This window comes from Cyrtonyx montezumae, unplaced genomic scaffold, assembly GCF_038088225.1.
Source record: "Cyrtonyx montezumae isolate F1298 unplaced genomic scaffold, pur_monq_1.0 scaffold_2, whole genome shotgun sequence".
Lineage (NCBI taxonomy): Eukaryota > Metazoa > Chordata > Aves > Galliformes > Odontophoridae > Cyrtonyx > Cyrtonyx montezumae.
Window position 1 is genome coordinate 58,902,472 of NW_027071936.1, and position 26,052 is coordinate 58,928,523.

A 26,052-nucleotide genomic window follows, 5' to 3' on the forward strand; every position below is an offset into this window, starting at 1 on the left:
TAGGAATCTGGCAGTCAGATGATTGCATGAAGGTGAACTTTCGACCTTGTGTGTGTTTTTATGCTTAATAAAATCCCCTTACATTCAGCTTTAGGTCACTTTTTTTTTTTCCAAGTCCAAAGTATGAGAAGAATTATTAGGATGTAACAGCTGGAGGGTGTGTTGTAGCTTGCTATAAACAATATGGAATTTGTATGAATTGATTGGCTGGAAGGACAGACTTGCACATTGGAATAAAGGTAAGATAGGAACATGATGTTGAATAATGGGTTGAAAGCACTTGGTTCAGTAACTAGTTGACTAATAAATAAAATACTGAGTATCTTTTAAAAGTAAGTAGTGGCTTTTCTTTACCAAATGGACTTAATTTAGATTTCTTTTATGTGGGGACACTGGGGAGGTGAATGCAGAGCAGTTCCAGTATAGCGAAAAGTTCTATTCTAGGAAAACAGTAAGGGAGAGGAAGCTGCTTTCAGAGGACTCGAATTCAAAATGATTCAGAGTTATTTTACAGGAATACAGGAAAGGATAAAAAACCTGAAAGTGACCTTATTGTTACCCAAGGAAGTGCAGCTAAGTTTTGGTTCTCAAATATAAGCCATAGTCTGTCAGTGATATTATACTGCTACGCAGCACAACCCGTGTGCCATGCAGTGTATATAATTTGAGAGTGCCGTTCCCACGAACATCAAAGTGAGGTCTACCACAGCCTGAAGGGATTTTATTTTTGGATAAAGCTGCACAAAGATAAGTGTTGTAGACTATTTGCAGACAATTACAGGAAAAAGCTGTGTGGTTTGCAGCATGCCCTTTTTCAGAGAGCTCGGATTCTGCTCCAGCTGATCAAAGGTGTGCTGTGGGGTGTTATTAATCCTGGCAACCATAAAAGCAGGGGATAATTGAGGGGTAATTGTGGAAGGATATGTTTGCAGTTGTGCTGTCTTTAGGGGAGGGCAGATGGTAGAAATATACCTTGCATGTGGATGGCCCTAGAGCAGGGAAAGTGAGCTGGGGCATTACAATATGTTGTGCAGACTGACAATAGGAGTACGTTTAGCAATAACTACTGTTGGATGAGGAATTAAGTGGCAACCTGGGCATCCAGAGACCTGCCAGATTTCTTCTTTCTTTTCCAAGGAGGTAGCATAACTTGTGGTCATGTGGTCAGACCATATGAAAACAGAGGGGACTGCAGCGCTGAACATGTAACAGTGTTCAATATCCAGAAAGATTATGCCTTCAGCTGTAGTGCTGGGATTTTCTCTCTTATTTTAGGATCCCTCATATCAAGGGTAGATTTTAGTGGATCTCAGTGGCCAGAGCCACAGTTCCCTGCGCTGTTGATGATGGAGAGGAAGTGGGGTGAACAAGTACTGTTACCTAGTTCTCAGCAAGCATGAGGCTGGGTTTGAAGGATTCTCAGTAATATTTACTATGCCTCAACTCAGAAGTAGCAGGCTGGAGTCATGTGCCTCAAAGCCTTGAAAGCATCTGGCTTCCCTCAGGGGAACAGGGACAGCTGGGAGCAGGTCCCATGCTGAGGCTGGGTGTCATTGGCTGCTGCCTGTGGGGCCACTGTGTGTTCTCTGAGTGCAGCCTTCTGGGCAGGCAATGGGGTTGGGGGCTTTGCTGGGTTTCAGCTCCTGAAGCTGGAAGGTGTTGTTTATAGATCGAGTTAGCCCACTGGAAGTTGCTTGTAAGGACTGGAGCTGTTGTACTTGGGTGTTTCTCATCTCTCTGCTCCCAGCCTCTTCAGGAGCATCCCCAGTCCTAACCACTGGAGGTGACAAGTAGATCCTATTCTATAACATTGAGTAAGTGTGATCGTTTTATAGAAATTCAGATGGAAAAAGAAGCTTTTCATTAAACATTATACCTTTATCCTCCCCCTTTCCAGCTTTCCAGAAAGGAATGACGTGTTGGAAGGCTTTGCTGCCATTCAGCAAAACCTGTCTGACAGGCTGGGGAGTTGGGCAGAAAGGAACCAGATGAGGTTTAACAAGAGCAAGTGTAGAGTCTTGCACCTATGGAGGAAGAACTGCATGTACTGGTATGGGTTGGGGGCTGGCCTGCTGGAGAGGAGCTCTGAGAATAGGGACTTGGGTGTCCTGGTGGATGACAGGTTGACCATGAGCCAGCAGTGTGCCCTGGTGCCCAAGAGGGCCAATGGGATCCTGGGGTTCATTGAAAAGAGCATTGCCAGCAGGTCAAGGGAGGTGATCCTCCCCCTCTACTCTGCCCTGGTGAGGCCTCACCTGGAGTACTGTGTCCAGTTCTGGTGTCCCTGGTACAAAAAAGACAGGAATCTCCTTGCAAGAATCCAGTAGAGGGCCACATAGATGATACAGGGTGTGGAACACCTCTCGTATGAGGCAAGGCTGAGAGTCCTGGGTCTGTTCAGCCTTGAAAAAAGAACACTCAAAGGGGATCTGATCCATGTCTATAAATATCTGAAGTGTGGGAGGCAAAGAGAAGAGGTCAGACTTTTCTTAGCAGTGTGTGGTGATAGGGCAAGGGAAAATGGTCACAAACTGAAGCATAGGAAGTTCCACACAAATGTGTGTGGGAACTTCTTCATAGTGCAGATGATGGACCACTGCCCAGAGGGGCTTTGGAGTCTCCTTCTCTGGAGATATTCAAGACCCGCCTGGACGCCTACCTGTTCAACCTGGTTAAGGAGCCTGCTTTGCCAGGGGAGTTGGACTAGATGATCTCTAGAGGTCCCTCCCAACCTACAATTTTGTGATTCTGTGATTGCCATAGTTTCCCTTACTTTATTGTTAAGTGACAAAGAGAGAAGTTATTGCTTTCCGCAAGCTTCAGGCTGGCCCTAGTTTCTGGGTACCTGAGTGTTTTAGTTCAGCTGTGGTGCATGCTTCTACCAATTGTTTCCATGTCTGTGCATGCACACAGAGGCAGAGCTTCTCCAGCTGCTTTCCATGAGATTGGACAGTTCCTCCTGTGTTTCTTGCCCCACACTGGGCAGGACCAGACCAGGAACATGGCCATGGAACCCATGTTGGAGATCCCAAAGTCTTGGAGTTTTATTATTGTGCCCAAAGTGGACTTGTCCAAGTCTTGTCAGAACAAAAGAATGCAGAACTACATCATGTGCACTCACAAGACAAGAAATTCCAGCTCTCATAAACTCTGTTTTCATCACCAAGTCATGTGAGCTGTTTGGATTCCCATCAGTGCCTCTAGTATTTTTACACAATTATTATTTCTGCAACACTGATTTTGGTGACATTTAACATGGGAAGTGAATCAGAAACCACCACTTATGTAGGGGTGAAAATTGAAAGTATTGAAAGTATACTTGGTGGGTATATACTTTTGCTGCTGAAATAAGTTATGTATGATTTTAATCTGAATGAAAAATTTTCTTCAGAATACTTGTTTATATGTTTTTAAAATGTGAGTGTATAAGTACAAGTCAAAACCTAAAAAAAAATTCAAAATTGAAATTTCAATCCATTTGTTTATCCTGTTGTAGCTCCATTGATTAAGTTGGTGCTATTTCAGTTTTTTTTTTTTTTTTTACAGGGTTATAAGAGGACAGCCAATTTAGGAGACAATAAACCATGGATTTAAAAATTCCAGTGCTGTTACAATTGTGGTCAAGAATGTTGGATTAACTATCCATCTTTTGTAGCATTAGAAAGTGTCACATTTCACTAAAACTCAGCTACTTGCAGAGGAGCCAGGTGTTTTGTTAATTGCAATGTCTCATGCATCTAAACTAATGAAGAGACAAGGCCATCCTAGAGGGTTGTGTAGACTGAGCTTAAAGAGGGTAGAGTGACATTTTGGCTAATGCTTTGGAAAGATAATTGAGGTTTTTATCTTGAGTTTTATGAGATGTGAGTCTCTGTCCTGCGGTATTCAACAGAGCTGAACTTACTGAAGTAAGCTTCTCACTCTGGTAGATCAAAGCACTGAGAGAGTACTGCATCATTAGAAAGTGGGAACAGAGCTCTAGAGAATATGCATTCACAAAGTAAAGCTATGGAGATGTCACGGATCCTCATTACCAGCCTCGTAGGTGGTTTCACCTTTCTCCAGTCACTCTGATAATTTGATCCCTTTGAAGGTAGTAAATTTCCTGATGACCTTTTCAAACTTCTCACCTTAACAGTTGTTTTAATACCAGTATCCTTCATATCTGAACAGTTTTCTCCAATCAAGAAACTGTCCCTATAAATGGTCAGATCATCTTCGAACAGCAATGCCCAATCAAATGTGCAGCCAAGCAAGGCTTCAGCGAAACTGACAACTGATGGCTGATTTTGCTACTGTTTTTGTTTTCTTGTGTGTTGTTTTCCCATCTGAAGATTTTGCCTTGCAACAGGGAAAGAATCTCAGCTGAGGCCAAAAGAAGGTACTTAGCAGGTTTTCTTCAGGGGTTCACTCTCTTCACTCTCTGGAGCAGCACTTCCCAGCCAGAGATGCAGTTGGAGTGGCGTAGGAAATTCGATTGACAGAAGCACCATGACAGTCGGTGGAGATGGACAGCCAGACAGCAGTAATCTTCCTCAGCTTGTTTAAGGCTCCTACAATCAAAGCTTTATTTGAGTTTAATCTGAACAATTAGAAAAAGCAAAGAGCTACTGGGCATTCTTAAAATTGATTTTGAGTTTTTGCTGAGTTGCAACTCTCTGTGTGCAGCTTCACAGATTTTGGGTGATGGGCTGCAGATTGTATGAGCTCCCATTTCCCATGGGCAACCTTCAGTATCATGTCACATGTCCTACCCCTATGAGAGAAGCAGTCATGGAGGAGTTAGCTGCAGCAATGCTGTGGTGGGGACACCGCCAATAGCTCAATAAAAATGGTTGCTTAACTGAACTCCGTAAAGGAGGTGGATTAGAAGGAAGGTGGGTTAATAATGAATATTGGCTTGCCTCTTCCTGCTGTGATCATTTCTCAAAGTGAATGCAGATTAGTCATTAATCTCTTCCAAGTGCTTTCAGGCTTCTTCATGTTGGGGTTGAAAATAGGCTTGTATTGCTCTACACTCACAGAGAACCCTAGGATCATGTCTGCCCATTTCTCCCAGGGACTTCCTCTGTGCCAGGAGCTGGCTTTGAATTTTTGTTAATTGCCATTTGCAGTTAGAAGTAATGCACTCTGTGTTTGAATGCAAACTAGACAATTTGAGGAGGCAAGTAGAGAAAAGGCCTAGTTATTTTGGTAATAAGCCTAGCATTTTCACATACAGTTTCCATCAGACAGCGTCCAGATACTAGCTTAGATATGCCATTTTGTAGAAATGCAGGTGCATAGGTTGACTTGAAGGAGAGCACTTCCAGGATGGGCATATGGAGTAGGGAGAGATTTTGTCTGTCTGTCTGACTTTGTATTTAAGAGGAACTAACGAATTTTAGTCTCCTGAACTGTCTACCTAGGCATTTGTAGAACGCTGTCAATGGTATTTGACTGTGATTCAGGGAGTTCACAAGATGCAGTGCAGTGTTACAGACCTGGTATTATCCTTGCTCAATGCATCTCTCCCCTCTCTACCTTAGATCCTAATGTTGCTGGGTTCAGTTTAGCACTCACTAAAATCTGCCTCAGGTTCATAATATAATTATCATCATAGAATTGTTTGAGTCGGAAGGGATCTTTGAAGATCATCTAGTCCAACACCCCTGCAATGGACAGAGACACCTCTAGCTCAGTCAACTTGCTCGGTGCCCTGTCCAGCCTGATCTTGAATGTCTCCCAAGGACAGGGCAACTACCACATTTCTGGGCAACCTGTTCCAGTGACTCACCACTCTGACTGTAAAAAAACTTCTATTCTTATAGCCAATCTAAATCTCACCTCTTTTTGTTTGAAACTATTTCTCATTGTTTTGTCAAAGCAGATCATGGTAAGGAGTCCGTCCTGTTCTTTCTTATAGCCCACCCTTTAGATACTAAAAGGAGAAAACACATCTATTCTCTGGGGAAATTACAATAATTGTTGGAGTGTAAGATAAATATTAGGAATATAGTCCTCACAACACAAAGGATCTGATGTATCCAGAAGAAGGAATTAACTATGTGGGCTGCTTTTTTCTTTCATCTCCTCCAGTTTTCCTGGAAATCCTTTTTTAGTGGCTTGGAATCTTCTCCATTTTTGCCCCTGTACATGTGCCTTAGATTCACAGTTACTTTCCTTCTATGCTTTCTGCCTGACCATTTACACCCCAGATATGCTGTCCAGCTGCCTCACTTCACTGCCATTAGTTTAGTTCTCCAAATTTTCTTCTGCCCATTGATACCTTACTGTGTTTCCTGTTTTTTTCTTGTGCTGTAGGCAAGAGTGAGCTCTGGAGGTAATAAGTGCTTTGCTGTTTGCTAGTGGTATTGCAATGTTTTGCAAAATGATACAGTCCAGCAGTGTTTGCACATTATCACTGATGTTAAGTTTTGAATCTTCAGTGTTAAAAGATCGGTGATCATTGCAAGGACTGACTCGAGCCTTGTAAAACCATAGAGAGAGTAATTCTAACATGATCTGAAATTGAAATGTTCTATTTGGAAAAACAGAATTTTGACTATAAACAGGCTAAAATGAATGCATGCGTCTTCTCGTTTAAAATAGTAAGAGACCCAGAAAAATGGAAGGGGATGTGCTGCTCTGTACGAAATAAATCTTCTAATCTGTTTCAATCTGTCAGTCGTTACAATGCTATTATGTAAACTTTATTGAATGATTTAGACATTTTGAATTTATGATCACCCTTAGGCTTATTCCTCTGGTACCTAAGTCTCCTATTGGCTTTGCTCTTGAAAAAGGCAACTGGCCAAGACATGGCACTGGAGGTAGCTGTTGAGCTCTATTGTCTGTGTTAGGGTTAATCATAGCAGCTTGCTGCTTTCAGTGCTGAATCATCAAGGGGAAAAAATGTAATCTTGGCAGTAAAATATGTATGTGCTGCATTGTAGATTTTCAAGCTTGCTTTTGCAAATTAAAACCATAAGTGTATGTTATAGAGAGGGCTCAGAAAGCTTGAAATGTCTTTTATGCTCTTCAGTAAGTGAATTTATCCATAATCTTAAATAACAACTGTGCTACTGAGAGGGTTTTTGTACCTCTGGTGGGAAAGCTAGAGTAGAAAAATTATCATAAAATATTGAAAAGACTGTTGTGAATTAGAAAAAGTTCTCTTTATAGCAACCTGACCACAAATGGGACGATGAGGGGGCAGCACTGTCTTCCTCTGAGCCCAGGAGAGGTTCTGCTCAAAGAACAGAAAAGCTTTAGACTTTTTCAAGCACACAAGATTCAGCAACTGAAGTCTGCCAAGTTAATTTGGAGGCCTGAGAAACTATGTATGTTATTGTCTGTTACTCACAAGAAAAAGAGAAAGAGGGAGGCTGAACTCTTCTGACTCGCGTTGCTGAGGCAAGCTATGACAAAGATTGATTTGCTGGTCATTTCTGTGCACAGGGACCCAGAGCTCACAGGTATAGGGCTGCAGGAAAGGAGAGTGTGCAGCTCTAGTGTTGGCTTATGAGAGACAGGCAGGAGGCTCTGGCCCAGCTACGTGCATCCACACTTCTGTATAAGTACAAGCACTGGAGAATTATCTTTGGCCCTTGCAGAGCCACACCCTCTCAGACAAATGAAATCACTGGTGTTAGGAAACTTACAACATGTCTAAACACCACATCAGCACACATACACATTCAAAACTTGCTTTATATCAGACCTTTTCTCTCTTGTTTGTATGTATGCTAACTCCTGATAATCTGGAAGATCAGTCTGCTCACCAGCGTGTGTTGACATGGCAAAGCTTTTGCTGATATATGGTTCACATAGCAGCTTATATAGGGTTGTGGTGGACAGAAGTGCCATAGACTGGGCAGAGTTGGCCTCTGAGATGACAGAAGCTGCATAGATGTCTCTGGCAGAGGGAGATAGGGAGAAAACAGTGTGGTATGATGCACATAACATGGAGCTTAGAATCATAGAAAAGTTAAGATTGGAAAAGGCTACTAAGATCATCTAGTCAACCCATCCCCACCAGGCCCACTAAGCATGTCCCTCAGTGTTACCTCACCACGCTTCTTGAACATCTCCAGGGACAGTGACTCCACCACCTCCCTGGGCTGTCTGGTACAATACCTCACCACTGTTCTTAGAAAAAATTTTTCCTAATATCCAACCTGAACCCTCCCCAGTGCAACTTAAAGCTATTACTTCTCATTCTATCACTAGTTACCTGACAAAAGAGGTAATGGCTGACTTCTACCTTGATACCACCTCATTTCAGGTAATTGTGAAGGGTGTTAGTCTCCCCTGAGCACCCCAATCTGCTAGATATGAATTTAAGCTTAGCTTGAGTTTTAGGACCTAGGAGGAAGGACTCAGTTTTGATGCTTGTCAGTGGGTGAGACTTGGTAGCATGAAATTCATGGGGAACACTGCAGGCATAAGTAGTGGAAAACAGAATTTAAACATGGATTTATTGTAAGAAGCTTTATCTTTAATTGAAGAGTTACCTCTGTTTATCACATTCTGATATTAACAGGTTCACTTGCCATGGATAAGGTACACATCTACATGAGTTTGGTTTCTTTACCTGAAAACTATATCTATCATCTTCTATCAGTGTTTTTAATAATGGGAAATAGCCATATTACTTTATAGATTGCCACTCTGTATAAATATAGTAAAAAAAACAAGTGTAGAAACTAAGTAGTAGGCAACCTGAAACCAGAGCTATCTTTGTCTCTCCTATACTAATGTCTATTCCTGCTCACAAAAGGATTCAGACCTCTCATGAACCCAGCTGCAGGATATGACTTAGCAGAGTTTTCACATCTCTTCCATCAGATATCCACTTCTTCCCAGCACCTTTCTCTCTGGCCAGCTGGGCAGAAAGCAGCATCTGCTAAATGCAGTAAGGCTGTTTGGAGAGCCAGAGCAGGGGTAAGCAGTAGCAGCACCATGCCCAGACATTGCCTGGCTGCATTTTCCCTTTGATTTCCTCTACTTATTCTGCCTTGTTGCCAGAATACCTTTCTGCTCCAGCTGAATAAGCACAATATTGGGATACCATTGAAAATATGTTTGTGCCACGTATGAAACTGACTGATGGGTATAGCACTCCTGCACAGTAATAGTGGTACGGAAAACCATGAATGACTCAGTATAATTGTTTGATCATCAAATATAAGAGAGACAAAAAAGGACATTTGTAGCAGGTCACAGAGCCTTCCAAGGGGGCAAGGGTGTTACTTTTGAGGAAGTGTGAGGAGTTGTAGAAAGACTGTTCCTACTCCCCAGATGAATCCATGAAGGACTATACTCACAGCACACAATCTTCCAGTTTATAATAAGATCAGCTACATTGCAGTCATTTCTTATCCACCGTTCAGTGCAGTGAAAGGTATTAATTTCACTAAGAGACATGGGTTAGTGGGTATGGTGATGATGGGTTGATGATTGGACTTGGTGATCTTAGGAGTGTTTTCCAACCTTAATGATTCTGTGATTCCAACTTCTTCCCATCTAGCATTGTACAAAAAGCTATTCTCTGATTTTCTCTGGGTGTAAGGCTAAATGAAAGCCTGGCTGAGCTGAGGCTTTTTTAGATGTGCCTTGACCTTAGTAAGGGATCATGTCAAAGTAGGGGAAAAATACTGGAAACTTATGACAGAAAGCACTATTAATGAGCCAGGTATTTTGTATTGCATTAGCAGAGTGAACCAAGTCAGGAAAAGTGTTTTTATAGATAAACTTTTTTCCAGCTTGCTTGTTACTATAACTTGTTGCTGTTGGAGGTGGGCTGTTTCTGCTTGTACTGATCCCACATTTATTTTATGAGGAAATGTGGATCGGTGACAGTTTATAATATAGAACCAGACGCATTTCCAATTAAATGTCTGCCTCCAATATAACATTCCAGGCTTAATTTTGTTCTTGTTATAATGATTTTATTTTGGCTAAGGAGTGATCAAGTGATTAACAACACATATGCACATGATTACATTTAAACTAATTTCCTGGGAGGAGAAGTTTAAACTACCCCTAGGAAGAAAATAGAAAACCCCTAGGAAGAAAATAGCAAAAAGCTAGGTGTCTATATTCAAGTCAGAAGAAATATTGACATAGATTCCCCAAGGTATTACAAGACCCTTCAGTGTCGGAAAAGCTCAAACATAATGGCTTAGCATCTATGAGGCACTGATGAAAACAACTTTAGTAGCAGTATTTTTCTTTAGTTGCCAGAAACAGAGAAAGACAGTATAGAATAATTGGGTACAGGAACAAAAGAAGACTCCCCTGGGTCATCAAATAGAGTTACTCAAAATTAAAGGAGCTTGTTTATTTGACCTAGTAAGTAGAAAGCTAAGAGAATCTGACTGCTCTTCATAAACACATTGTGAAGGCATGTGCCAGGGAGTGCAGAGAGCAATTTAAGCTGAAGGACAATGCTGGCACAGAATTACATGGATATAAGCTGGCCATGACTACTTTTAGGCAGAAAATTAAAAGGCAATTTCTAGCTATTAGAGGAGTGAGCTTTTGGGAAAGCTTTCCTGTGAGAGTAGTTGGGAGGCAAATAATTAGTTTCAAGATGTTATTAAATGGGTTATAAAATGCAGTATCTAGAGATAGGATCAAGTCAGATGGGAAATAAATATAGCCTTTTACAACCAACAAAAGCTTGTTTTCTCTGTGAGAAATTTATACACACAGGATTATGTAAGACCAACAGATCTGTTAAACGTAGATCCATAGAGTCTCTTAGTATCTACATAAGGACTCCTGTGGTATTTTAGGCTAAACCAGGTTCCTGAATTTCCAAAGTTTCTTAGGCATAGAACTTAGTATTTTTAGGCCTGTCCAGAAAAGTGGTCAGGTTGTCAAGATTGCACAGCTCAGTGTCTTTTTCGAATATAGGCCCTATTTCTTACACAACGATACTTGTATGTATTGTCAAGTCCTCCGTCTATAAACTGTACCAAAAACTGGCTGGACAATATTGTTGTTGGGCCATGCCCTGTGCCTGCTCACTGCGATCTGCTCTGTCTTCTTACTAAACTCCATTTCCAATTATTTTCTTGATTGAGGTTCTCTCTTTATTGATGTGAATGGATGGGGCTTCACAATCCAGCAGCTGGCCTGGGACCACGTGTCAGAGGGGCTTCTGTGTCTAGGGTGCAGCAGCTGAAGTGGACTGTGTGTGTTTGCATGTACTGTTAACAGTGAATATCAAGCTACGTTAGTAGGACAACAGGACAGGAGGTCTGGGAACTGGGTATTTGAGCAAATGTGATCCTGGAATAGATAATGGAGAAACCAAATGGTCTCAGATTTGGCTACTGAGAGATCAGGAGGTTTGAGCCAAATACTGAGGAGATCATGGATCTCAGGTCTTTGTACCAGTGAGATCTTAGATGTGGGCCAGCTACCAGATAGACCAGTGTGTGTGTCAGTGTATGAGCTACTGATACACCAGTGGGTTCAGGGGTCAGCTACTGGGTAGATCAAGACTAGCTAGTGAGTAATCATGTGTATTCTTATATGTATTTGTGTGTGTATGTGGAGCTGTAGCAGTCCCAGTGGGACTACAGATGAGGCAGTTCTTACCATGAGGTAAAATAAGTGCTGCTGTCCCACAATGATATTTTATCTTCTTTATTTGCAGGTCAATGCCAAACTGTACAGAAAGGTATGATGTTACTTTGCTTGCTCTCCTTGGAAAATCTCAACATCTTAAGTATTTCTTTACTGTTTCCTGAAAAGTTTTCTAACACTGATCCTGTAGAAGGTCTAATTCCTAGAGAGATTATCTCTCACACAGAGGAGAATTTTACTGTTGTGACACATTACCAAGATAAAGATGCTAAAACCTGAGTCTACTACTATAATATCCAGAAATATTATTTATTTATGATTTATTACTTTGATTTTACCTCTGAGTTGACTGAAGATTTTAGGAGCATTTTTCCTTCCTAACATCTCTTAACTTGATTTCTTAAAGCATATTAAATTTATGAGAATATAAGTGTAAGTACATTCATGGTCCTGCATGTCTGTAAGTCAAGTCACAGAATAACTTCCAAATGCTTTGGGCAGTTTCAATCAAACTTCACAAAGAGGCTGACATTTCAGTGATATTAAAGTCTTGCAAATTTTGGTGGCCAGGCAAAGAGATGTTTTTTCTGATACCTTCCCCTCAAACAAAAAAATCAACATAATCTCACATGTTATTAGTGAATCCATACTCAGAGGCAAAGACAGGGAAAAGAGCAACTTCTTAAACACACCTTTTTCAGAATTCTGTGTTTTTACTGTATTAGAGTGTGGGACAGTCTTTCCTTTGGAAACCAGATAATGTTAATTTTATAAGTAGATTTGTTCCAATGTACTTGTTAAATGAATTTCTATATGGGCCAGGCAGTCCTTTGTTAAAGGTGTCAACAGATATCATTTTTTCTGCATGAAGGAATTCCGTGGCAGACCTTTGCTTCATACACGCTTCCAGATCAGGCTCATTTTTCAGATTACACCTCTGCTGCCATCTGTTACATGCCAACAAATTGTAATGGAGTATTGGTGGGAAGGTTCAACCTCTACTACCGTACCACCAATTTCTGTTTCTGATGTTGTGTCATGGGCCAATATAATAAAACATAGGTATTATTTTGGAGCATCCCTAATATTATATACTATTCGAATTCTGAATGACATGTTCTTGCATCAGTCTGTTCACTGTCAGTCTCTGGACTAAGCATACTTCTCAACATTTTTTCTGTATATGATTTTAGATATTAATTCATATGAGAGTATTGCAAACTGCCCCCTGTCTATTTGTGAATAAGAACAGTTCATTAAAAAGTTTGTTAAACATGTTTTTTGTTAAGTTGTCCTTGAACTCTTCAGAGCACTGATGGTACAAGCCATTTTTCATATTTTCCCTTCTTTTTCATAGCAAAATGTGTGGATATCTCCTTAAGTTCTTGTACAGATGTTACCTATACTCAGACAATGTATCCTAATTTCCTGGATCAGAAGTCTCGAGAAGTGATTGAGTACAGCTCTGAGTATATTCTCATAAGTGTGCTGCACAACTTGCTTCAAGGAGAATGCAATCCAGATCTGAGGCTCCTGGGGTGCTCAGTGCTGGCCCCTCAGTGTGAAAAGGACAAAGTTATAAAGCCTTGCAGGCATGTCTGTGAAAACCTGAAAAAAAATTGCCTCTCTGCTTTTGATGCAATAGACATGGCCTGGCCCTACTTCTTAGACTGTGATCGTTTTTTTGCTGGGGAAGAGGAAGGATGTTTTAACCCACTGGCAAAGCTGCGAGGTAAGGAAAGAAGCTCTGTTGACAAGTCTTACTCAACTTGGTTGGAAAGTTCTCATCTCACTCAGCTTAACATGCCTACAGCACGACACTTCTGAGCTTGTCAAATTTATAAATACTTGCAAGGTGTGATTCATTTTGTTCCACCTGTTTTTCACCACTTAGTTGAACTGTGCTCGAGAAGTACCCATTCCTCTCCCTTGCATGCAAAGATCAGGATAAGTAGCTCAATGCTAGATACTTGGACCACTGATACGCATTTAGATAAATCTTGTCTTCTGTCATAGCATTTTGGGCAGTGTCTGTGTATTTGAAAAATTTTATTTTCTAAAAATGTTTTATCTTTAATTTAAAAACTGAAACTTTGAGATGCTCATAAATTCACATCAACATGAAAAGCTCAGACAAGTTACTTCATTAGTGATAGTCACAGATGTTTGTTTAGAGGAAGAACATCCTGACAGTTCAAAACAGCAGAATTTCATTGAAAATGAACTTGATCCATCAGCTTCAAAGGGAAAAATCTGTATATTTATGACTAAAATGTGCTAAGCATGTCAAAGACTAAATTACAACTGGATATTGCACAATTAATGTGACTGTGTGCGTGTGTATTACTTTTATTTTTTCCTTCAAGAAATATATGCCAAAATAGACAGTGTAGGATGTACTACATAGACTTAGGGCTTTGACTGCAGATTCATTTTCTGTAATTCTACTATTGAAAAATGTATTTTGTGGAAAAGCATAAGTAGTCATGCAGTCCTCTGAGCATGATGGTTATTGAACACTGTCTAACAATTTTTCTTTGCAGGAGAAATTGTTGTTGAAGAAGATTTGCCTTCAGACTTGCCAGCTACTTTTATTCAGTTCAAGCATCATTCATATTCCCAAATGGTGAGCACACTGAAGAAGACTGCTTCTAGATGCTCCCATATTGCAACAACTTACAGCATAGGTCGCAGTTTTGAAGGAAAAGACCTTTTTGTGATTGAGTTTTCAACCAAACCTGGACATCATGAACTACGTGAGTTTTATCAGTGGTGATTGGGTTGCTTAAGGGAAATCCAACAGACTATCCATGCTCTTTAACAGGATGTTACTTAAAATGTAAGAAGCGTTTATTGAAAAACATTGGATTCTTGAATTATGATGACAGCAGATGATTAGCTGCAGTAATTGTTGCCCAGTTGCAATTTCCAAAATTCCTGGTTCCTAGATGTATGGCCATGTATGTGGGCACACCGATATGACTATTATTTATTTCTGCCCATTTTACAAGGATTTTTGAGAGTTCTCCAGCATCCAGGTAGTCTCAGCAGTTTCACAAAACTGAGATGCATCTAAATAGTTTTTTGAACTTATTACCTGAGGTAAAGCTTCTGTATCTTCTGTGTGCTCCGCCCTTGGGGAGGTAGAGAGGGCAGCCAAGCCTGCTGTTAGCTTTCATTGCTCTCACCAATACTTCCTTGCATGGTGTGGAGATACTCTGAGGTGCCTTTAAACTTGAGCAAAATCCCAGAAGTCATTAATACAGCAAAGATCTAACCTCCTATCTGTTGACCTATTGTCCTTTTTCTCGTGTGTAAAGAGTAGAAGTTGCAGGTGTCTTTTCTACATGATACTCTGTTTGCCAGGATAATACAAAGCCTTTGAATCAGGCTGTAAAATCAAAACTGTGATACAGCATGATAAAAGATGGTAGTTAAACACACCACGTACCATTTCCTCCTAAATCTATTGCTTCATGTTTCTCAGGACAGCTGTGATTTTGCCAGCTTAAGCAAGCTGGTACAAAGCTCTGTGCCAGCCCTCCTTCCAGGTCTATTGCTAGGGAATGGACAGGATCAAAGACAAAGATGAAGGGCTTGACAGGAAAGGGTGCATCTATTTTCTACTTTCCATTAGTCTCTAATGAAGGGTGGAAACTCTTTAGTATAGCTGCAGAAAGTCATGAGATTATGTGTTTCTAATAGCTCTATTCCAAGTCTGTTTAGCCTAAAAGCCACTTCTTATGCATTACCTAATTTATGTTCCAAATATATGAGTAATATATTACACATTTGCAGGCCATTTCTAAGATGGGTGACAATGCAAGGCATCGAAGCTGCCCAAGCTAAGTGAGAGTGCCAGGGGTGTGTTTTGTTCCTTTTCTACCAGCTTGACATTTGCAGGATCACAACTAAGGAGTTCAGGAAATAAAAAGCTTAGAGTAACAATCACCCCTAATTGTATGTATGTGATCCTGAAAGTATGGACTTTGTTTCACACATTGGGAAAGATATTTAAGTCATTCCTGAACAGACTTGTAATGGAGAGAAATGCATCTGGAGTTGGTGTACTGTTTACAGCAATGTATGCATTAAATTACTGTAAATAAAACTTTTGTCAGTAAGCTGTCGATGCTACTCTTCTTCTGGAAACCATCCAGGAATAATCAGATTAAAGCATCTCATTGCTTCATATCCCACAGTCAAGCCAGAATTTAAGTACATTGGCAATATGCATGGCAATGAAGTTGTGGGAAAAGAGCTGCTGATATACCTTGCGCAGTATCTGTGTTCAGAGTATCTTCTCGGGAACCCTCGCATTCAAACTTTGATCAATAACACCAGAATTCATCTCCTGCCTTCACTCAACCCCGATGGGTATGAACTGGCTGCGGAAGAGGTAAGCAAATTTTTATAAAGAAATGTTCAGTGCTTCCTGTTTCTATATTTTCCCCTAGGAAAATGCAAATTAAGTGCAAGTATGGGAGGGAGTGCTAAAAACCAGCAGCTGGACTCCCAAACTGCTATGGGAGTAGGTTGCTTTCTGAAGACAATACTAACAGACCTTCAAAGCAAGCAGAGCCATGTTTGCCATTTTTCCTCCCTTAGTGCATTGACGTGGGAATGACTGTGCTACTTTTTCACACATTTCACAGTCTCTGTTATCAGTTCTAGAACAGGATGCCCACTGACTCACTTTAATGACTTTTAAACTAATATGTAAGAAAATGTAATTTAACACTGCGGAATAGATATTATTCCCTTTGTAAACTAGCAGATGTAATACAATGGGAATGTGGTTTGTACTTTCAGGCTTACTAAGGATGGTACCTTTCAGAGATCAGCGGATGTCTGAAGGAGACATATGAAAGCAACATTTCTGTTAGATGTTGCCTGGCATTCTTCTTCTTTTTACCTCACTTCTCTCAATAGCATAATTAACATGAAAGATGAAAGCTTGACTTTTCTTTCTTTGAGTCTCTCAAGTGGTGAGCTCTACCTATTAGAATGATACTGGGGTATTGCATTCTGCCTGAACTTTTCTTTGAGCAAGAGATGTAATGTTTTTGTTTTTTCTTTTCTTCTCTTCTAACCCACTCTGCATGTTGCTCTGTGTTGAGTAAGAAACTGCTGTGCTCCTCTCATGAGTCACATCACTGGTGAGTGAAATAGCTCTCATATGCTAGTAAGGACAAACATGGGGATAAGAAATATTTAATAAGTATGGTTTCTTTTTTTTTTTTTTTTTTTTTTTTTTGACTGCATATTCATTTTTGGCTTATCTCTGACGTATTTTAAAACTTTGATAATTATGAAATAATATTTTAAACATCTCCTTTTCTCACAAAGGTGTACTGAACTGAGCTTCTATGTTACATTTTAGGGAGCTGGTTACAACGGATGGGTGATCGGCCGGCAGACTGCTCAGAACTTGGACCTGAACAGAAATTTCCCTGATCTGACTTCAGAAGCTTACAGAAGAGCTGGGATTCGTGGTGCCCGCCTGGACCATATACCCATTCCACAATCCTACTGGTGGGGTAAGGTATGAATTACAGATTTATAAATCACATACAGAGCAGCTCAGAAATAAGAGCCTAAGATTTCTTGGTCTTAGGTTATTCTCTAGCAATAAGATTTTATATGTTGGACTAAACTTGACAGGTTCAGAATTGCCATGTAAAATCCTTGTGTAGGTCTGGCCAGAGAGGCTGGTGTCAGAAATCACTGGGAAAATTTGTTGATAATTGGGATGATGCTATTATAAATTAAGAATAATAACAGTTAGGAATGGTCACAGTCATGTAACAATTCACTGTTAGTGATTTAAACTGAGGTAGTATGTTGAAAAGTTTTTTTATAGACTTTCACGATATTGTGGGTTGCATTTAGAAAAGCATTGCCAGCAGGTGCAGGAAGATGATCCTCCCCCTCTACTGTGCCCTGGATAGGCCACATCTGGAGTACTGTGTCCAGTTTTAGGTGGTATCCAGAGGTCCCTGCCAAAAAAGATAATTCTGTGATTGTCAGACTTGTATCTCATTGCATTAAACTCTACAGGTTTGATGCAACTGTGGTTTCTGCCTTGGAAACCATAAAAAGGCTTAGCATGAAGTCATGTGGCATATGCTTTCCACAAATACAATGGTTATAAATGACTACAGACAGCTGGAACAGTGGGAAAATACACTTGGGTGACAGTGGTGCTGGAATGGAGAGTTGCTGCCACCTCTAGACTCAGGAAGCAGAATGGAAAAAAACACTGCAGGACCTTTCACTTATCCTCACTAAGTGATGCCCAGAGTTTCCATGGGGAACAGGACTGTTTCAGCAGCTGTATTCAGTGTTAGCAAAAGATCTGAGACAGCATGCTATGAATTTATACTTTTCTACAGGTGTTCTCATATGAGGGCTGTTCTATATCCCAAGAAGATCTCTAATGTTCCCCTAACACTTTGGTAACTCATTTCACGGTAGTGACATGTGGGTAAGAGCACCTCACTTCCTCAGGATAATGTGGGAATGATAATGCAAGGCTCTGAGGAACTTAACACTGCACTTTATATCAGATCATTGATTTTCAACATAACTCATCTCAAGATGTTCATTGTAATTTATGCATTTTATTGTACAGATCTCAGCTCACGTCATTAGCAAGAATTCTAGGTCATGTGCTTAATAATTTCCAACTTTTGCCTAAACAATGACTGATAAGACTGAACAGTAAATTCAAGTAATTTACAGAGCTTCAGATGGGAAAGAAGATTTGAGAGCATGTGAAACAGAACCAGAGGTCAAATGAAAACAGCTGACAAAATGTATACTAGGATAAATGTTTAGAGAGGGAATCATTTCAGGTCATTCCACTTGTGCTTTGTAGTTTTTTCATGGTTTACTTGGTCTCATGAAGGATTTGCTTTCCCACTTTTCTGACTGGACTTCGGCGAGCCATCCCTGTTCTCTTTTAAGGAAACTCTCTTTCCCTCCCTTTAAAGACAGAACTTTGACTAGGAATGCCTGTGTTTCACAGTAAATCTCCAAACTTAGCTCACTTCAATATATCCGTTATCCTATTCCCAAATGGCAATCCAGGATTATTCAGTTAAATAGGAACCTGCCTGCATTTACAGCACAAAGTAATATTTACCTAGAACATGCTCAGTAACAGAAAATTTTAAAACAACAGTCATTACAAATATATTGTATATGCCTCTAGCTTACTGGGACTAGCTATGCTACTTCAAGTCCATTTGTGGAAGCTGTCTCTCTTGGTGAGAGCTTCTTGCTGGGTTCCTGGTTTGAAAGCAAACTCTTATTCTCAATCCTGTCAAGGCTGGCAATTCCATGCAATTGCAGCTCTGTTATCTGCCAGGTTTTTTGATCCATATCTATATGTGTGCTTCCCTGAGGGGAGATGCTTGCAAGGACTTGTTCCCTGCCTTAGGAGCTCTTTCATGGGCTGTATAAGTCCCCTGAGCAGACAGAATACAGAAGTATAGAAGTCCTGTTTGACACATTTGAAAAGTTAATTGAAAATGCCTTTACCACTGAGGTATCCAAGAAAACTGCTTTTGTCCTTTCAGACTGGATTTAGTAACTGGGCAGCAGACTCTGAGGAAGGAATGGAAATTTGCCTCCAGCTGTGTACCCTCTGTCTCACTGCATCCAGAGGTGCAGGGCTGAAGGCCCAAGCACACCTGAGGAAAGTAGAAGGTGACCTTCATCCCTCTTCATGATAGTTCCCTGTGAGCTTATCCCCTGTGCAGCCTAGAATACTCATAACTATCTGGATCTTCTGTCCCTGACCTCCCTGGTTCCTCCTCTGAGTTCTGTGTCTGTCCTGTTCTCCCTGGTGGTGTTTGGGGTAGTTAGTGGCAGGCAGCTTCCCACAAAGTTACAAAGAGGTGTTTAGTTTCCATAGATGTTGTATATCATCAGAGCAGTTTATAGAGGGCTAATTGGAAACAGACTTAACATTTCTCCCACAGATACCACTCCTGCTGTCACCAGTTCTGCCCTTTATTATCCCCATGTGTCTGTCACCACAGGCAAGGGACTAGAAAGCTTTGGCACCGAAACTCCTTCTGTCTGATGTCTGTCTTTGTGTGGATAGGCCTTGGGGTATAAAGACAGCCCTTCTCCTGCAGGTTTGTCCTTGCTCAGGAAAAAGAAATAGAAATAAGGTGATGGTTCAGTGATTCATCCCTCATATCACCAAAGGACTTGGAGTACCTCTAGATGCTGTCTTGAACCCAAAGTGGATCCTGACCTAAACAATACTAAAGTATCTCTTAATCCATGAGCTTTGCAGAATAAAGAAGAAAACTAGCGGCTTGGAAGGCACCACAAAATCTCCTTGATAACTGCAGTTACTCATGGTTCAGAAACATAGTGGTAAATGGTCTTACCACCTTGAGTTCTTCTCCTCCACTGGTGGTAGTCACAGAGCAGCAAAGCATCTCCCCCATAAGGAGCTTCAATTCTGTCAGACAGACAAACCCATGGCTCTTACAGAAGTCAGCTTTGTGTATGCGAAAGCATTAGATCATGCATTTCAACACCAGTCCCTCAGCTTTCATTTACTTAATAATGTTTATTACCTGCCTTATTAAAGTAATTATGTGGGTATTGCAGGACATTGTATAAAGATCAGAAAATGGAAAGTGTGGTCCCAGCCAATTTCATAATCTCAGGAGAACTCTGACCTCCCTCCAGTCCTTACTGTACAATGGTTTTTGTTCCCTGCTATGCTGAATTATTGAAATAAGGGGTCTGAGTGCTAGGTCTGAGAGACTTCAGGCTTCATTTGAAGTGAATCCAGTTAAATTGGCTTGACTCAAACAGTATTTGGTGGTCTGTGCCAGTGGAGGCCAGGATAACATTTAGAAAAATGAACCTTATTGTTTCTAAAAGGGAAAGAAGAAACCTTTGACAGCTATGGAGACAGTAACTAATTGCAGTATAGTTGATAAAAACGAGATTTGGGTTTTAAAAGGCGGTGCACATTCACTGTAATTATGCCCAAATAATTTAGCTGTTTTCTAATTATATCTCAAATTGTTCTTGTGAGATGGATACCTTAAGATTGATTTCCTCTGACTAAGAAACAGGAGCCTAGGTGAAAAAAAATGAAAAGCAAGCACAGAATCCACATTATAGTAAAAACCTATGAACAGTTGAAGGCCAGAGTGAGGCATACAGAATTTGATATCATCCAAGGGATCTGAACCAAGATAAAAAGGGGTATACAAATTTCAGAGCTTTAATCATAGAACATAATGTTGCTGAAATGCGATTAGGATAAAAACAGTGACATTGAAATTACTATTTTTCCACCAAGTTTTGTTCAATGAGCTGCTGGCTCTGTGGCACAGCAGTGATTGCAGCTTATGCAGGTATCTAGTGAGCAAGTCAGCTAAGCAGGAGGGGGCAGAATATCAGAGCTCTCCGAGCCAAAATTCTAATTTCACCCTTGAGTGTTGAATGACATAAGCAGCTAAAATCTTATCAAGATCTAAGAGCACTGTTTGAAAGTAGGGCTCATTCTGGCACTGGGCATGTCCTTCCTGGCTGGGCAGCTGCACATGGGGCAGGGAGTACCCTTTCCTTCTGGAGTACTCTCTATCTGACTTTCAAAATGTTTTTTTCAGGTCATGCCTATTCAGGAAACTAATCTTCACAGTTATACAAAAAGCCTGAATTAGGTTTCTTGTAAAGAGCATTGCTGGTTGTGAGCAAGTGGCACAACCTTGTGTCCATACACTAGCTGCAACTCACACATTTCTTAATCATAGAATCATCAAGATTGGGAAAGATCACTAGGATCACAAGTCCAACCATCTGCCCACTGATGATTTAACTTGCAGCAAAGTCATGTCCCTCATGTTCCTACTACCCAAATACAAGGTACAGACTTTTCAAGCAGCACAGGTAATGCACCCAAATCATATGCAGATTAATCTGGAGCTGTGAGTGGACGTATAAAGGGAATATATGTAAAAAAGTGTGATTTCCTAGTGTGGCTGTCAATATCCCAGCACATGTAAAGCTGCATTTAGATGTACCTCATCCAAAAGTTGAATCTATGCAAGGACTGATGCAAAGAAAACAGGAATTACTGTTGCTGTGAACCTAATGTTTAGGTCTTTAGGGTGTTATTTATTTTTTTATGTTATGTATGTATTGTGTTTTGAGCTATGTAGCACAAATGTTAGAGGCACTTGGCTCCCTTGCACTGAGTATTAGCCCCTCCAGGATCCTGGTTGGACAAATTCCTGACTGTGGATGGAATCAATGCAAAGGGAGACAAGCAGTAGTGGCAGTCCTGCAGAAATGCTGAAGTAAATCTAGTGTAACAAACCTTGCTGTTTTTTTTGTTTTGTTTTTAAGTTAAACTTGCATATCCGCAAGTGTGCAAAGCCGAGTCTGGGCTGACAACGTTCTTTTTCCCTGATGCCTTCACAAATTGCAAAGAAACCACCCTCACCTCCAAGAGCACGGACTGGTGTCTGGGCTTGCAGGGACCAGCCACCAGGTGACACTGTTACCCCGAAGAATTCCCCAATGCCGAAGCGGAACTGGGAAATCGCTCCTCAGACCGGAGTGGGACGGAGCCCCCCGTGCCCGGGATATCCCCGAGGTCTGGTCCCCACTCCCAGGCAGCTGTCAGCTCGCATGCATTGTCATAAAGACAGTTTTTGTGTCTTTTTGCAGCAGTTCCCTGCAAGTGACCTGCAGTGGTTGCCATGTGTTATATGCACTAGTTTCCATTTATTTGCAGAGCTAAGGTCAGTATGTGAGATGCGATTTCCAGTAAGTGCTGGGCATTACAAATTGATCCTTGTATCCCATCTTGTCCTTCCAAAGTAAAACCTGCTGTTTCGGAAATGGTAATTAGAAAATAAGTCTGTTTTCCAAATAATGGTAAAGCACCATGAGAAATATTGCCATCATCACTTGGAACTGCTGAAAATGTTGCTGTGACAACAAAATATGCTTCTGTCAATGTTTTTGTATTGTTGTTGTTTTCTCTTTTTTTTTTTTTCCCCCACAGTGATTGCTTCTGGTTTATAAGGATGTAAAAACAGTATGTCTCATCTCATCATTTTTTTATAATTAGGGCTGTGATACACTGGAGCAGGTTGTACACAGAGGTGGTGGATGCTCCATCCTTCAAGACAGTCATGGTTAGGCTGAAGAGGGCTCTGAGCAACCTGGTCAAACTGTAGGTTCCCCTGTTCACTGCAGGGGTAGGACTAGATGAACTGTAAGGCTTCTTTCCAACTCAAAACATTCTATGTTTCTATGATCTGTTCCCTGGAGCGAACTGACACTTTTCCCCCCATCAATCTTTGGAATGGAAGAGCTGAAGAGCTTCATCATTCTCCTCCTTGACACACTCTTCTTCACTGCGCTTTGTCCTGCTCAAGACCAAACCCCTTCGGAGCTAAACAATTAGTTACGGCTGTTTTTCCTCCTGGTTTTCAGGTAGCACCTGAGACTAAAGCAGTCATGAAGTGGATGAGGTCCATCCCGTTTGTGCTCTCTGCCAGCCTCCATGGGGGTGAGCTGGTTGTGACTTATCCTTATGACTACTCAAGGCATCCTATGGAAGAAAAAGAGTTCTCCCCTACTCCTGATGAGAAGGTAAGATGATTTTTGTACAGTAGGTGTATTGATACGGTTTTTATATGTGGAACTGTGGGAGAAGATTATTTTAAAAGTAGCAAACTTAACTTTGGTTTGTATAGGTTGCATATGTATACTTCAGCCATGCTTTGGTTGCATTTTTATATATGCAGGTATATGAGGGCTCCTCCAAAAGTAATACCTTCTATTTTATTATGTTGATGCATGACATCAGAGACAGGTGTTGATGATATGGCAGTAGAGGCCGAACCTTCCCACCAATATTCCATTCCATTTTGTTGCCATGTGAGGGGCAGCCTGATGGAGTGATGTCTTGCATGGAAGGAAGTGTGTATGAAGCAGGGGTGTGCCATTTAATTTCTCCACAAGGAAAAATTGACATTAATCAACATTTGCTGATTGTTTATGAAGACCAAACAGTGGATGTGAGCACAGTGAAGTGGAGGGTGGAGCATTTCAGTGGAAGTGACAGTGACAATGGGTCACTGACCTTTGCTGGTGCAGTTATTTTCAAGTGCAGCATGCAGGCTCTTGGTCATTACTGGTGAAAATGAGCAACTGACAGTGGTGAATATGAGGAAAAAAATATTTTGCAGCTGAGAATTTGCTCTGCCATAGAGTGCTATTCAGTTCTTTTTATCTGTTGTAGTTTCCATGTAAATAAATAGGAGGCATTACTACAAAAACAAAACAAAACAGAAAAATTATACTTAATATGCTCTAAAATACAGGCTATCAGATCAATGTGTAAAAATTTACTCATGTTTTGTGAGGCCAAACACACTTTCAGGAGAGCCGGGTTAAGAAAAGTAAGGATTTCCCTATATAAAGGATGAAAGCTCTGCTATTTTTACCCATTTTCCTAGCATGATAGAAACAAGCCTCATCAAAAGTGTTATTTTCTGTTGAAATCTGTGGAAACAAAAAGGCTAACTGCCGTATGGTGGCAGCCTTGTAACATTTATTCCAGGTCAGATGAATAGGAATGGTTTTCCTGTCTCAGATTCCTCAGCTGGGAATCACTGTAAATCTTCTGTAAAATTTTTTGCTGTCTATCCTATTTCCCTTTGATTTCCTCAATCTAGTATTCATTGCTGACAAGCCCACTAGGAGAAGAGCCAGCTCTTTATCTTTCTAGCGTATGCTAAAAGTGTCCCTGGCCTCTTAAGTAAATGTGGTTCCTTACCCAGTTACAGCAATTGAAAATCAGCAGAAGTTGGTCTTTGACTGGAGATATCCCTTATCTTAGAGCACATCACTGGGCTAAATCTCTTCTAAAGTGACAGTTCTCACCACCGTCTATTAAATATTCATCACTATTTAACATTTTCTATATCAGTTCATTTCTTCTGAGCAGTATGAAGTGCACTGATTGTGTGTGCATAACGATGATTTAGCCATAAAACAGGCCAGGCACTGCACACTAAAAAGCACATGTAAGAAACGTCTGATGGGTGACAGTGACTACCGGAGCTCTTGGTGAGAAGTCAGAAACTCTAGTGGACGTCACAAACACATACAAGTACAAGTATGTCCCCTTACCTGGGCTAGAGGTGTCCCAATTAGCACAGAGATGCTGCAAGACTGCGGCCACACATGCCTCATCCAACAGTTTATATGTGAGATTGTCTTCACTCAGGGAGAGTGTGTTCCTTTTGAATGAAATGACACACAACTACAATGTTTGAATGAGGTGGAATTGCAACAGTGTAAGACACCGGACCTCACGCTGGGATGGCTTCATAGTCAGTAGCTAACAAGTCTGGGAACCTAGTTTCAGACTTGGAAGTTCAGAACATAAAGGGGAGGGCTAGGGATGTCCTCAGTTTAAAATAACTTTTTCAGTGAGTCAGCATGGGAACCTTAATAACCAGCATCACTTAGCATTTGCTCAGAAAGTTATAAAATGTGTACCCGTGAAGTGACCTGCATTTAAGTAAAGTCTGCTGCTAGGACACTGGCAACCTGAAGTATTGCAGCATGTTTTAGCTGCCATACATTAGCTGTATCCCTTGTTCTGAACACTGACCTTCCAAATGCACCATGCAAGGGGAAGTGAGGCAAATTTACACCCCTGGCTGCAGCCCTGGGTGAAATACTGCAGTGCAGATAATGTTCAGAAATTCAAAAGTCAAATTCTGCAAAGGACATTTGAACTAGATCTCATTGACTGTAAAAGCTCCTGGATGCTGCCTCTTCTGTACGTCTCTCATAATGAATGTGTAGTGATATGGGTAACCTCCTGGCAGTGGGAGGTTTCAAGCCTCTTTAATCTGCATTAAAGACTGGTCTTCTAACTGCTGGGACCAAGGAGTCTCAAAGCCGCCCCATGCCCTTATGCCATGTTCTTCCATCTCTTTCACCTAACCTAATGCAGAACCTTCCACTTTTTTGTCTGCTGTTTCCAGCAGGCTATTGTTGCTTTTTGTTACACAAGAAGTGGAACTGATCCCTGTGACCACTGGGGCAGAAAAAAACCACACTAAAATGGAGTCAAGTTCACTCCCTTTGCTGAATGAAAGCTTTCCCTTTCTCCCACTCTAAAAACCCAACCCATGACGATCAGTGAGATCACTGTTTTCATGTAACAGCATGCACCCCATTTTAGCAAATGAACATCATGCTTCCAAAATTCCTCATTTTCTCCCTTTGTGTTTTTTTATATAATGCCCTCTTCTATATGAACACAGTATTATTTTGAGGTCTGTGGCCAATCACATCTACTCTGTCAATCAGAAAGGTTTTGGCAAATTTTCTTTACATGTAATCATAGAATCATAGAATGGTTTGGGTTGTAATTGACCTAAGATTTAAGACACTCAA

At 40.9% G+C, this 26,052-nt stretch overlaps 1 protein-coding gene across 1 annotated transcript in view; it reads left to right on the forward strand.

Moving 5' to 3' along the window:
* Nucleotides 1-26,052, forward strand: part of CPZ (carboxypeptidase Z) — a 34,783-nt gene that overhangs the window by 555 nt on the left and 8,176 nt on the right. Inside the window, exons 2-7 of the mRNA XM_065736147.1 lie at nucleotides 11,651-11,674; nucleotides 12,938-13,312; nucleotides 14,124-14,336; nucleotides 15,783-15,979; nucleotides 16,964-17,125; nucleotides 23,068-23,226. Of these exons, the coding sequence (XP_065592219.1) occupies nucleotides 11,651-11,674; nucleotides 12,938-13,312; nucleotides 14,124-14,336; nucleotides 15,783-15,979; nucleotides 16,964-17,125; nucleotides 23,068-23,226 (1,130 nt within the window). The remainder of the gene's footprint in view (nucleotides 1-11,650; nucleotides 11,675-12,937; nucleotides 13,313-14,123; nucleotides 14,337-15,782; nucleotides 15,980-16,963; nucleotides 17,126-23,067; nucleotides 23,227-26,052) is intronic.